This window comes from Callospermophilus lateralis, chromosome 2 (genome assembly GCF_048772815.1).
Source record: "Callospermophilus lateralis isolate mCalLat2 chromosome 2, mCalLat2.hap1, whole genome shotgun sequence".
NCBI classification, from domain to species: domain Eukaryota; kingdom Metazoa; phylum Chordata; class Mammalia; order Rodentia; family Sciuridae; genus Callospermophilus; species Callospermophilus lateralis.
Genome location: NC_135306.1, coordinates 61,622,074 through 61,637,294, shown reverse-complemented (window position 1 = coordinate 61,637,294; position 15,221 = coordinate 61,622,074). Strand labels below are relative to the sequence as shown.

The window sequence follows — 15,221 nt, the reverse complement described above, 5'->3', positions numbered from 1 at the left end:
AGGAGGAAGAGGATAAGGAGTATTCATGTGCATGGGAGGAGAATGTTTCAGAAGAAATGACATACTTTTAAATTAGGGAAAAAACCTAACAGATTTTAATCTATCAAGAAACTATATCTTAAATAGAAATTTACTACTTGGCCATTTATCTCTGAACAATAACAAAATGTAGGAGATAATATTAATGCTAATGAAATACCTAGTCCCTGGCATAAAATGGGCATTCAGTACTTACTGAATATAAGTTTCTGGAAACCTTCTCCAGTCAAAGAGGCAACCATATACATCTGCAATTTTGGAAAGGAATGTATCACACACATTTTGTCATTGTTAATCAGAGGGGAATGCCTCCTTTCATCATTGCCTGTGTTGTCACCTTTGGAGATTTCAATGACTGTTTTCATGACTCTAGCACTCTTTAACAGCTCTCTCAGAAACCTCATTCTGACCACTATTTTCACCAGAACATTTCTATCTCTAAGCTAGGAATAGTGGAATTCTCCTATTTACCCACAAACTTCCATCTTTCTACTTCTTCCTGTGTTTTAAATCACTTAATTGTGAAAAAACATACATAAAATTTACCATTTTTAAGTATATAGTTCTATGGCATTTAGTATATTCAGATTGTTTTGCAAGTGCTCTATCATCTACTTCCAAACTTTTTTTTCCCTCTTCTAAAACTGAAACTCTGTACCACCGAACAATAACTCCCTATTCATTAGGTGATTAATTTCTTATAATCTCCAAGGAGCTGTTTTAGATTTTTTCCCAAGTATTCTCAAAAGTTCAAATAAAATATTTTCCTGTTCATCTCTCTTTCACAATTTACATTACTAAAAAGATTGATGTCATTTTATAAGATCCTCGGGTTCGCGTCCCAGACCTTAAAACTTCATATCTTCTCCCTTCTCACTTTTCCTTCTTGCCTACAAGTAGGATGACTCCTCCTTTAAAAATCTACTATTCTTCTCTCTTATCTATCTCCTCCATGATTATCATATAGATTCTTTTTTCTCTTTTCACTGACTCTTTTCTTATTGAAACATTCCCAAGAGTCCCACATCACAAAAAAATCAATAATGATAACAATATTTTAAAAGATGTATTGAGTTTCTGCTATGTGCCATCATCCATGCCAACTGCTTAAAATACATCTTATCTGATTCTCACAACAACCTTATGAGCTTAAATTATTATGAAGAAATTCATTCTTATGAAGAAACTGTGGTTTTATTTTTCATTTGTTCTTTCTAGATACACATGAAAGTAGAGTGTATTTTGACATTATACATACATAGAATAAGTAAAACTTGTTCCAGTTAAGATCCCCATTATTGCCAGACATAGTGGTACATACCTGTAACCCCAGCAGCTCAGGAGACTGAGGCAGGAGGAGAGTGAGTTCAAAGCCAGCCTCAGCAAAAGGGAGGTGCTAAGAATCTCAGTGAGACCCTGTCTCTAAATAAAATACAAAAAAGGGCTGGGGATGAGGCTCAGTGGTTAAGTGCTTCTGAGTTCAATCCCTGGTACCAAAAAAAAAAAAAAATCCCATTATTGTGGTTGTATCTGATGGGGAGTTACATTGGTCATGTATTCATATATATATGGATAGAAAAGATATGCCTATTCATTCTATTGCCTTTTATATTTCCATTCCTCCCTTCCCTTCATTTCCCTTTGTCTAGTCCAATGAACTTCTAATCATCCCCTGTGGTTAACATCCACATAAAATCAGAGAGAACATTCTGCCTTTGTTCCAACCCTAAAAACCGGCAAGGGGCAATGGGGAATTAAGAAAGACACACAAACATTTACAAACAGAAAGGTGGAATCAGATGGGACACTGACCTCTGATGGAAGAACAGTGATCCAGAGCTAACACAGCATGTTTCTTATATAGGATTTATCATCAAGAGATTATTTGTGGAAAAGTTTTTGTAAATTATGCAGGCTTGAATGTTGCAGCAATTGCAAGATATTGTGGTTATCTTGTTATGCTCAAAATTCTCTATCCCTGGCAGCTGGTGTCTGAGCTCAAGGTCAAGACTGTTATTGTTCTATACCTTTGCACAGAACTTTCTCAGGCAGAGCATTACCATAACTACTGGGCAATCTCATCTTGTCCTGCACCTTTGCATAGAACATTCCCAGTGCAAAGCGCAGCCACATCTATGAGGTAGTCAAAGACCATGGTCCAAGTCACCTCTCTCTACACCTCTGGTTGTTTGTGATTGGCTTATATCATTTAATGTTATATTCTCCATTTCCATTTATTTATCAGCAAATGCCATAATTTCATTGTTCTTTATGGCTGAGTAATAATATTCCATTGTGTATATATACCCCATTGTTTTTTATCCATTCATCTGTTGTAGGGCACCTAGGTTGGTTCCATTGCTTAGCTATTGTGAATTGAGCTGCTATAAATGTTGAAGTGGCTGCATCACTGTAGTATACTGACTTTAAGTCTTATATAGTTCTGTGGGGTCAAACGGTGATTTCATTTTAAGATTTCTAAGGAATTTACATATTGCTTTTCAGAGTGGCTCAGTTCCACCAGCAATGTATAAGTGAACATTTTCCCCCACATCCTTGCCAACATTTATTGTTACTTCTACTCTTGAATATTGCCATTCTGACTGGGAATCTCTGTGTAGTTTTGTTTTGCATTTCTTTAATTGCTAGAGATATTGAATATTTTTTCATATATATTTTTGACCATTTGTATTTCTTCTTCTGTGGCTTGTTAAGTTCTTTAGGCCATTTATTTATTTATTTATTTATTTATTTATTTTAGTTGTTGATAGACCTTTATTTTATCTATGTATTTATATGTGGTGCTGAGAATCAAACCCAAGGCCTAACACATACAGGGCAAGTATGCAACCACTGAGCCCCAGCCCCAATCCCTAGGTCATTTATTGATTGGGTTATTCAGTTTATTTTTGGTGTTAAGTTTTTTGAGTACTATGTATATGCTAGAGATTAATACTCTGTCTGAGGTGCTGGTGGTAAAGATTTTCTCCTTTTCTGTAGGCTTTCTATTCACATTTTTTATGGTTTTCTTTGCTATAAAGAAGTCTTTTAGTTTGACACTGTACTCCTTTTTGATTATTGGTTTTATTTCTCATGCTTTAGGAGGAAGATGAAGGGAAGGGAGGAATGGAAATATAAAGACAATAGAATGAATCAGGCATATCTTCCTTATTAAGGCAGTCAGTTCTTAAGCCAATATGGTGGAAAGTTGGTCCTACTTTTTCTTCTAATAGGTGCAGAGTCTGTGGTCCTTGATCCATTTTGAGAGTAGTTTTGTGCAGGGTGAGAGATACAACTTCAATTTCATTCAACTACATATGAATTTCTAGTTTTCTCAGCACCATTTGTTGAAGAGGCTACCTTTCCTGCCACAGCCCGTCTGGCTGGGCAAAATAACGGGGGGTGGGGGGGGTGGGGGTGGTGGTGGTGGTGGTGGTGTTGGGGAGGTGACGAACAACTTGTGTAGATTGATACAGCAGGAGTGGGAGCCGTTTATTGTAGGACAGGAGCGGTATTCATACATTCCACACAGCTTATCTTAATTAACATAATTAACATAAACTAGATACATCAGTCAACCAATAAGGAATCTCCACACTTAATGGCTCGGTGGAGTTACTTCACAAACCACTCCCTCTGGCAGGCGCTATCCTGACTTGTTTACAGACTCTAACATTTCCCCCTTTTGTTAATTTAAATAACGACCATAGTGGTTTTTACACAAATACCATAAATAATCTGCTACAAGCAGAAGGGGAGGATACAAAATGTCACAATACCAAGCCAATTGATGGCTCCATGCAAGAAGCCCTTGGAAAAATTATACCAGCAATGACACTGTTAGCAAAGATACCGAGTTACAATTTGTTGTAGATTACAGTTTGTTGTCTCAGTCCAGGTAAAGCAGTGTCTCAATAGATTAACTCACAGTCCAGGTAAATCATAGTCCAGGTAAGTTCTGCAGGCAGCTAGCTTAAATCACAGTCCAGGTAAATTCTGAGGCAGATAGCTTAAATTACAGTCCAGGTAAATTTTGCAGGCAGCTAGCTTAAATCATAGTCCAGGTAAGTTCTGCAGGCAGCTAGCTTGATCCAAAGTTTCGTCCGGTTCTCAGCAACACTGTAAATTTTTCCACCTTTGTTTTCATCGGCCCTGGGACGAAGGCAGGAACTCCGGATGGCTAAAGAAAATCCTGTAGCATTCCACTAAGAAAACAACCTTTTGAACAATTTAGTACATTATCTCAAGGTTTTTTTACATTTGAAATAAGCCTCAATAGTGCTCATTACTCATCAGCCTCCAGGTGTGGGAGAACCTTTGTAGTTACTGGCCTTGGAAATGATCAAACTTCAGGGACGCAGGGCCGTCTTCCCCTGCAGCATCTTCCCCTGCAGCGTCCTGGGCAGCCCTAGACTCCCGGGGAGTGTCCCAGTCTCAAACTGCTTCCAGGCACAGGGAGCAAGAGCCTGCGAGACTGTGCCTCCAGGTCAGGTTTGGATTTGGGCTCTCACAGTGGCTTCCCGCTGGGGGGGGGGGGGTGGAGCCAGCTGCCGCTGCTTGGAAACTCCTTGTTGTGCCTTGACTGGCTTGCGCATGTGGCAGCTGCCTTGTCGATTCATGCACCCTCTGGTAACGAAAAGTATTCAGTAATAGCCTTTTGCTGAAATTTTTTTCTTGATAATTTTTCCTCCTTTGAACTTTCTTCTTTCTGATTAGAGTTCCTGGGCTTCTATCAACACATGCCCTAACTGCTCTTGGTTCCACTGGGGTGCCTCTTTCCCTTATCAATTTAGACTCTAACACTTGCCTCCAATGTATATTAATGACACCTGTGTCTAGTATGAGATAACTGCATTTATGTTGGTATGACTCTGTGCCTTCTATTCTGTTCCATTGGTCTTTGTGTTGGTTTTTTTGCCAATACCATGCTGGGTTTTTTTTTTTTTTTTTTTTTTTTTTTTTGTTTTGTTTTGTTTTTACTGTAGCTCTGTAGTATAATTTAAGGTTTGGTATTGTGATGCCTCCTGCATCACTTTTTTTGCTAAGGATTGCTTTGGCTATTCTGGGCCTTTTATTTTTTCAAATGAATTTTTCTATTTCTATGAAGAACATCATGGAATTTTAATAGGAATTGCATTAAATCTTTATGAAACTGTGGCTTTAGAAACATCAAATAACTCTCTCAAGATATCTAGCTAGTAAGCAGAATCTCCCATGCTCCACACTATTCTCTCTCGATACCTTCCTTTTTTTTTTCTCTCTCTCTCATTTTTTTTCTCTATTTGCATACTTCTTGAAAAAGTTTCACTTCCTCCTCCTCCTGTCTAGACAGTCTACTGTAGTTGTTTTGTGATTCCCATCATAGCTCTACCACTCGATGCCAGTTATTTCTGTTGTTTTGAGACAGTGTTCTCCCTTCATCTCTTCATTTCTCTGCTTCTCTTTCTGGTTTTCTTTTCTGACTCCTTTTCCTATCTTTATCCTTCAAATGTAAGATCTCCAGAGTTCCATCTCTCCACAGCTTTCTCTTCCTGTTCCACACTTAGCCAAGCCAATCTCATTTGTTCCCACACCAGCAACTATCATGCTTTCACATTTGAAGAGCAAATCCTTATAGTTAATTCTAGTCTCCTCCAACCCAATTCCAGCCCCCTGCTGAAATTTCCTAATAGTTCTTTCAAAGTACCTCAAAACTCTATGTGCCCCGTATCTAACTCACTTCCTTCCTGTTTCTACCCATGAATTCCTCACCTGAGTCATTAACCACTGGCCCCACCTTCACATCCCTTCACTACCCTGATTTCCCTTTTACTCAGTCCATAGCTGGCACATCCTCATACAAAAAAAGCTATGGAGACACTGTGATGGACATATCCCTGAGCCAGGAGGAGAATCTAGGTTCTAATCCTGGCTTAATTGTTAAGCAGCTATCTGACTCAGTGGAGCTGGAACTGGGAAATACGAAGCCCTTTCTCGTACCAAAGACTCTATGAAGTGCTTGCAGCACTCATTCACCTTTAATGCCTTCTTATTAGTCCAACTAATGTTGTCCTAACTGTTCTCACTGCATTTTGCCTGGGATATTTTAATTGGCCACCTGTCTGGTCTTCTTTCCTTTCTTCTCCTTATTTCCTTTCTTTGGATGGTGTTTCCCACAGTAAAAAAAAATTATATTCATAAAACATACTCTAAATGATGTTTCTCACTTGGTTAAATTGATTAAATATTTTCATATAAAATCTGAAAACATTTATGGACAAAACATGTCACTAACAAAGTCTGAAGATAAATGGCACTGGGGAAAATATTCTAACATATACCATGGGCAAGAATTTAATTTCTTGATTTAAAAAGAGTCCTATGAATAATTTTCAGAAATAGACAACACATATTTTTTTAAATGTTCAACTTCACTAAATAACAAATAAAATTCAAAACTATAAGATATTTTCTACTCTTTAGAAAGGTAAACATGTTAAAGGTGATGGCATCCATTGCTTCTTCAGGGATGGGGAAAAGAACACTCTACTGAACTGTTGACAAAATATAAACCAATACAAATTTTATAAGTCAATTAGGTAACATCTATCAAACTATGTACCCTTTAATCTAGCAATTCTCTGATTAGGAATTTATTCTAACAATGAACTTAAAAATATTTTCCAAGGGGCTATGGTTATAGCTCAGTGATAGAACACTTTCCTGGCATGTCTGAGGCACTAGGTTCATTCCTCAGCATCACATAAAAGTAAATGAATAAAATAAAGGTATTGTGTCCACCTACAAATTAAAATTTTAAAAAAAAATATTTTCCAAGAATCTCTCTCTCTCTCTCTCTCTCTCTCTCTCTCTCTCTCTCTCTCACACACACACACACACACACACACACACACACACTAGTGGTTGCAACACTGATGTTAGGAGAAAAAAGAAACAAAGGAATGGATGGATAGACAGAAGGAAGGAAAGAAAAGAAAAGCCTGAACTTGCCAACATGTTAATCAAGAAAGGACTAGTTAAAATATTTATATGATTGAAGGTTATTTAGAATGTTACTTTTAAAAGAACATTTGTGACATGTGGAAATGCTCATGATATATTGTTAGTAGAAAAACAGAAAAAAACAGCTTATAAAATATCTGCAGTATGGCACTATTTTTTTATCTAAAAATAGTTGTATATATGTTAACATTGAAAAACAAATGTCAAGATTCACAGCATATATGATTTCCTGTTATTTATACATTTTTCAAGTACAAATACATCATTTTTGTAGTTAGAAAAAAATTACTTGTTTTCAACTTTCTATAGAAAATAGAAAGGCAATTAAACTGTCTGTGCCCTTGTATATTCTATATTCCAGAAGAAACACTACCTAGAGTTCACATATTGGAGGTTATAAAAATTAATAATTAATTAAGCATAACTCTTTGGAAGTGCTATAGCTACAATAATCTGAAAGCTCTCTATAGGATTTGGCTGTAGGAAAAAGATATATTCCCACACATTGTAATTAATTCAACCAGCTCTATTTGCTTTGCCTCATTCATCAAATGCTGTCACCTAATATTGCATAATCCATGTGTGTGTGTATATTTAAGTAGAATTGGAATGTAACTTCGTTAACTATTACCAAGTGCTGACTACAGGAAACCACATCAGCTGAGAGAAGCCCTTCACATTTACGATTTAGGTGAGTATTATAACCAGTGTGCAAGAATATTTGTTGTCTGTTACTGGAAAAAGCAGCAAAAAAGAACCTATGATGTTTATATTGCAATATGTTCTGAAATACTAACATAAAAAAAGAGAATAAAGAAAGCAAATTTGAGTCTGAAGAAAGTGAAAATAGTATGAAAATAGTTATACTTAGCAAAGTAAAAGATTTGTAGGTTATTTTTCAGAACAGCATTTGAAAATATTTCTGGATTATACTTTGGTTTGTGTAACTCTAAAAAGGTATTGACTTTCTCTGTGTTCATCATAAATGCAGTGTTTTCCAGCTTCTTGTTCAACTATGCAAGCTAATAATAATTTAGAATAGAATTCTTCCAAATGTGTTCTCTCGCTAGTCCAGAGAAATAATAATGGTGGGAAAAAATGTTATGATATCAACTAATTACTGAAAACAGTTAGGTCAATAAAGATAGCTATTGATTTTCTTAAATGAAGGACTACCAACATCTTCATGATACTAATGTGGGTTCTGGTTCTCTGAGATAGGATACAGATTGGAACACAAAGTTTTATTTGAAAATGCAAATTTTTTTAATGACCAGGATAATTTTTCCCCAGGGCATGTGTAGCTTTGGATAAAAGAGAAAACAAAAATTATCATAGCGATGCAGTCTTCATGTTAGTAAAGTGTGACCTCAATACCTACTCTGTGCAGGATACTATTTCAACTATTTTCTGTGTAATTTAAAATTTAACTATAATAGGATTACCTAACCTGTACTATTCCATGTATTATGTCATAAATTAGCTACTGTTAATGTAAAATTCAACCCTATTTAAAAGGAAATAAGACATTTATTCTGAGCCAAATGTGAGTGAACATGGCCCAGATTACCCGAAATGACATGTTCCAAAGTGAAAGAGGTTACATAAACTTTACAGCCAAAGAACAAAGAGTTTTACAAACTAATACATTCAACAAATGAATCAATGTCGGTGTTAGGTAGGCAGGCCATAGCAAAGCAGGGATATCTTTCCTATGGATATCATTATGTTATAGCATTCTTAGCTTTGGCTAGAGGTCTTCTAAGCTTAACAACATAGTCTGCAAAGTTTACATAATAGTGGTGAGCATATTAGGTCAGATACAGAGGTTAAAAGTGAATGACTACTTATCTAAATGATCTAAGATAGCCCAAGATAATTTTGGCTTTCAAACTACAAAATTCCCATATTTCTACAATCAGGATGTTTTATTCAGCCAAGGTCAAACAGTCTGCAGGATTTTGAGTATAGATACAGCTTCTTCAGTTTCACATCCCATATTCAGAAATTTATTATTTCAAAGAAATTGGAAGAAAAGCTGGGTGTTTTAAGTGAAATTCCCAGTTCTTTCCCCTGACTACCCCCACTACATTTTGAAGAGGGAGGGGCCATAGGATGGGGATGGAAGGAGACAGAATGGAGAAGTGCTCACATTATGATGATAGTCAATAGACTAGATTATGCTCGCAGCTGTTTTTGTGAGCCTACCCAAGGCATTTTCCAGAATCTCAATCTACTCATTTGTAAGGTGAGGGGCTCAGTGAAATGATGTATAAGGTTCTCTGCTTCTCAGCATTCTCGATCAATAAAGGTGGGAGAATCAGAGAAAGAAGTAGGATTTATCTGATGTCCTCAAGCAGTGTAAGAATAATATCCACTCCAAGACAAAATTGAGGGGCATAAGAGGGAGTCTTCCTTTGAGGATTTTGCTCAAGGGGACTGACTATAAATAAGCAACTTGCATATAAGATTCTAGCTCCACCTAGAGAAGATAATTTGGAATTTCAACCTGTGTAGAGTTATCTACAGACAAAAACAAAGGTATATGATGTTTATCCTCTAAAGAATCCTCTAACCCAGAAACTCCTCTCTTACTCAGCTAGAAGAGCTGATTCACCTGAAATTTAGAAAAGGTTTAAATTATACCCACTTCTTAGCTAATTTGTGGGTTTTTAAAAAATGTAACAAAATAGGAGTTCAATGCTTTAAAAAAAATCAATAATCATTGGCAGAATTTCAGGCAAAGTTAACTGGAGAAGTCCTATTCTTCCAGAAACCACAATACTGCCATACCTTGATTATGAAGCCAGCTTGTAGTATCATATTGAAAGAATAAAAAGCTTTCCACAATTTATGATGAAGAATTCCATATTCTTTCAATATGACAATGCAATCCAGCTTGTTCAAGGTACAACATCCATTGATAATCCTTTCCTGAACTAAGTATTAAGTTGGAAGCTGCAAGACGGTGATTTTTCTAGTTTTATCATTCCTTCTGTAATGAATAGATCCCTTTCTATTCATTCATTGTCAAGAAATGCCATATATTTGTGGGTTTCTTATTAACCCATCAAGTACCATCATTCCAGATGTGGGTCACTTATGAAAACAAATTAAGCAATGAATATACAGCTTTTGGTAACTTTTGAAACAATTATGTTTTTAGAGCTCTATTCTTTTGGTAAAAGTAATAGGTGAATGATTAAAGTGTTTGAAAAAATATATTTCATATATACAGAAGTATATATAAGATATATATATATATATGTGTGTGTGTGTGTGCATGTGTGTGTATGTGTGTGTGTGTTATCTAGATTGTGACTTCCAACCTATTTTAATGCACATATGTTGATTTTGTTGAAATATTCACAGAGTTGAATAGTCAATTATCATCATTATTCTTTTTGATATTCAAATAGTGCCAAATTTGGCCAGTGGGAAACACTTCAAAGCAGCTCATGTATGCTTTTGAAACAATAATGCTTTCTGGTACAAAGAATATTCCATGTTTACTACTATTTTCCCAGTCCCAGATCTGGAGTAGATCTTGAGATTTCTTCTGGCAGAAATATTTAGAAACTAAGATATGGGCACACATTTATTGCTGGGAGTTGGTTTATTGATTAAATTTTAACATTTATAGGTTTTTTTTCTTGGGCTTCTTTAATTTTATATTTGTATCTCCTTTCCCCTACAATGAAAACCATATAGCATCAATATGTCTTCTATTTTTTCTGTACTACAGTATAACTAAACAATCTCAGAATTTCAATACTGGTATTACCACTAATAATAAACATAACTAAAGTTTAAATTTCTTTGCAGTTCTCTCTGTTCTATGGCTATATTCCAGTATAAAAGTATATTTAGAATACTTGTTCAAATTTTACTTAATTTTAAAGATGTGGTTATCAATTTTTATATTGAGTTAGTCATGGTTCTTGATTATTTTCAAATTAAGAAAGTTGAACTAATATTATATCTTAATTCAACAGAAATCTGAAAGAATGAAGCCTAAAATGAAGTATTCAACCCCCAAAATCTCCTCAGCAAAGCTGAGCAGCACAGCAGATAGAACCTTGGTAAAACCCTGCAAGATAAGAGGTAAGGACTTAAGCATTCTTGATTATATTACACTATTTTTATCTGGTGTCAAATCTTTATTATTCCAATGATTACATGTTACCTTGCCAAAAGCTTCTAAGAATAAAAGAATTAAAATTTTAAAAAGGATGGCTCATAGATATGACAGCCAACTTTTGCTTATTTAATACATCATGAGATAGGAATGGCCCAGATAATTTAAACTTATGAATAATACAAATTATAGCCTTCTATGTTGATCCTATTATTGTCCCTACACCTTTTGCCACCAAATCCCCAAACCTTTTCCTAATTAAAAAACAAAATTCTAAATTAATCTATTTCCATTCAACAAATACTGAAGACAATTGGTGTACCATGTGGTTTTGACTTGCAAATACTGATGAAGGAGAGAATAACAAGTGAAGATATTTGAGTAATCCAGCTCTCAGATGAAGCAGAATCGACCAAATGAAACTCATATGTTTATGTAGTTAAAACTAAGAGAGTTTAGGGGCTGGGGTTGTGGCTCAGTGGCAGAGCACTTGCCTCACACATTTGAAGCAGTGAGTTCAATCCTCAGCACCACATAAAAATGAACAAACAAAACAAAGATATTGCATCCATCTATAACTAAAAAATATTTTTAAAAAACTAAGAGAGTTTGGAATAAGATAAAAAGGAAATATAGTCAAATAATAGCCACATCTCTGAGATAGAAAGGCTCTATGCCTATTTAACCCTTAAAATTATCTACCTAAGGGCTGGGGTTGTGGCTCAGGGGTAGAGTGCTCGCCTAGCATGTGTTGAGCCCTGGGTTCGATCCTCAGCATCACATACAAATAAAATAAAGGTATTGTGTTCACCTACAACGAAAACATATATATTAAAAAAATTATCTACCTAAGAAGGAATCATGTAAATTTATACACTCATTTTTTCACATGGAAACAGTAACATAAGAGAGTTAACAGAACCCTGGTGGGCTGGAGAAAAAAACAGAGGACAAGGAATGATAACAGCAACTGGCATATCATTATCCTTTATGCTCCTCACCCTTTCCATTAACACCTTTAAGGCTAGAAGAGACAACAGTGTTAAGGAATATCATTTCTGTCCTCCATGAGGGTCTGGCCCATGCACACTATTTTTTGGTAACCAGGGAAAACACTAATTTGACACTAGTTTTGGCAAAAAAATCATTATTAAATCACTTTACTGAATTGAAATGCTTTGTACAGAAACAGTTACTCCATGTCCCCAAATTCCTTCTTAATAAAGAAAGTATTTTTTGTATCCCAGGAAATAAGGATTCTTTACAGATATAGGAATGAGGGAGTAGGGTTTATTAGAATTTCTGGTATTAATACCAAAGTTAAACTGTAACTCCTCTTTTATGAGTTCAGGAACTACTTATCTGCACCAGAGGACAGTGATAAAGATAATCCCAAAATATGACTTTGCAATACAACACATTTTTATCATCCCTTAAGAAAATTTCCTTTCTAATAATATCAACTCAGTACCATACTGCAATAATAGGTATTTAAACACTTGGTAAAAAAAAAATTCAACAGAGACCTATGCAATTTATGTCAGATCTGAACCATTTCTCAAAACTCAAAAGTGCAAGAAATGTCACGTTATTTTTCTAAATAATTCTGCTCTGAGCCCTCAAGCCACAAAGAAAACACACACACACACACATACACACACACACACTACTTCATTTCCTTCTCAAACTCCCTTGGTTTACCTGGATATGACACAATTCACAATTCACAAGCAATAAAACTCAATATCCATCCACAGTCAGTCACACATTAGTTCACCCCTGGAAAATTTCACCTCTGATGCCAACATGTTAGAAAACTTCATGACCTGGAGGAAACACCCTCTCTAAACTTCTCCCCTTTCCAGTTTCTAGGAAGATATTCCCCAAAGTCAGGTCCTTCTCCTCTCCTGCTTCTGTTCCCCAGCATCCATCAGTACTTTCTCTTCCTAACAAGCTCGCCTCCTTCATTCATGGACATATACAGCCTACAGAAGCATTTATTGGCCTGAACAGTATTATTTTTAATTGAGACAACTTTTCAAAATTAGGAACTTTTCATGAGAATCTATATGTATAGGTTCTCTCAAAAAATCTAAAGATCTATAAATACTGGGCCCATATTCCTGCATGACACAGTTAGTCAGGACTAGGTAGAGATCAACCCTTTTAGTTTAAATCTATTCATATAAGATTTTTCTGTTAGTGAAGGAACTTCAGATTATACTGTGGGCTAGAGGAAATCACTGAAAATGTTTAACTGGGGAATGATGTGTGAAAATAGAATGAGTGTCAAGAGAGAAATGGAAACTGATTAGAGGTCTACTGTATCATCTAGAGGACTGATGATGAAGGCCTGACCTAAGACAACAAAATGGAGAGGAAGAACTACAATCCAGATATATGTGGAAGGTGAAATTGATAAGCTTTAATGACATATTGACTAAATTGAAGGATGGAAAGAAAGAAAGAGATACTAACTTTCTGATTCTCACCTTTCTGATTTAAGAATTGATCAGATAATGGTAGACAGTTGTACTATTTTTTAAGAGAGGGGATTCAGGAGAAATATATTGAGGGTAGAGAAAGATAAAGATGTTTTATTTTTATAATCAACCTCATCCTCATCATCATTACTGGCATATTTTAGCTTGAGGTAGCTATAGGTTATCAGGTAAAGATGTCCATAATTTCATTCCTGAGGACATACATAGATAGAGACAGAAATGCTTGAAGGTAGCTAATTCCAAATGCCCTGTGAAGAAAGTTCAGGAGAAAGACAAAAGATAGAGCTACAGTTTGCAGAATCATCAGCCATTAAGCAGATGTTTGAAGTCACTGGAGCAAGCAAGATTGCCTGGAAAGAAAGTTTAGAGAGAGAGAGGCAAAGGAGAAAACCATATGGTACACTGACATTTTAGGCAGAGGAAGAACTAACAAGGAGACAGAGGTAAACTGATTAGAAAGAAACACAGGGAACCAGTGTACTTAGTCACATAGCAATAAGGGAAGAGGGACTCAAGAAAGGAAGTGGTCTCCAGAGTTAAATGCCACAGAGATCAAGATTAGGAAGCAATGAGAAAAAAAAACATAGTGAAATAGGTATTTGAGGAAAGATGAAGTTTTTCAAATCTGTCAACCATGGCACCAAAACTACAGAAAGATTTCCAGGCCTCTTCCTATGTACTCACTAGAATTGCCTTAGGGAACTCATGCTGTTACAATGATGATATTAGCTATGAGAATTTCTTAAAAGTCACACTAAGACTCTACCCTCAGAGAGCAGGCAGGATGGAGACACAGGAATTGGTAATAGCCCTTCTGTAGATTTGAGCTGGTTCCCTGACACCAGTAGAACACTCCCTCACACGACCCTCACACTTTCAGCTGCCCAGAGCACCAAAGTATAACTTCTCCCAAATTCTTTCAATGTAAAGTATTTATAATACTTCAAATGTAGTCACATTCCCCATGAATTATAACCAGTGAATGTCCCACTAGATGTTAGCTCCACACATTCATACATTTAACTCTCTTCCTAACCCCTTTTCTTCTTTTACCTCCACAATACTTGTACATGTCATGACCCTTACTTCAAATTAACCAAGACCCTTTCTTTTTCCCTAGAGTCTACATTCAATATTAGAGATGACTACCATGTTCCCATGTGATGCCAAATATTACATAAAGAGAAGCATATAAGGAATAAACAGATTTTTTGGTGTGGTCTTAAGCCTCTAAACTCTGAAGGCATGATGTAGTGTAGTTAATAAAGTATTGTATTAAATTATCAGGAGAGCAAGTACAATGCTGGCTCTGGCACTACTTAACTTTGTAAATTATTTTTGTAACTATAAAAGTACTTTATAAATGTGAGATACTGTAGCTGATATTTTTGAATTGTCAAGAGAAGTCAGGGAGTTCCATGGTGGAGTGGCCAATTCCTTGTTTAAACAGGTGAAAATACTCACAGGTCTTTAAAAGCATTCTACTAGAAAGGCAAATCTTCTAGAAAATTGAAAAATATCTTTGACTGGCTCCCAAA

General features: G+C 35.8%; 1 protein-coding gene across 2 annotated transcripts in view; it reads left to right on the top strand.

Moving 5' to 3' along the window:
- The window catches only part of Il33 (interleukin 33), a 45,620-nt gene that overhangs the window by 22,941 nt on the left and 7,458 nt on the right, over positions 1 to 15,221 (top strand). The window contains exons 2-3 of one of the 2 annotated variants that reach the window (XM_076843430.2): positions 7,644 to 7,732; positions 11,037 to 11,145. In XM_076843430.2, the coding sequence (XP_076699545.1) occupies positions 11,049 to 11,145 (97 nt within the window). In that variant the 5' untranslated portion in view covers positions 7,644 to 7,732; positions 11,037 to 11,048. The remainder of the gene's footprint in view (positions 1 to 7,643; positions 7,733 to 11,036; positions 11,146 to 15,221) is intronic. The other variant, XM_076843431.2, reaches the window with a different exon arrangement.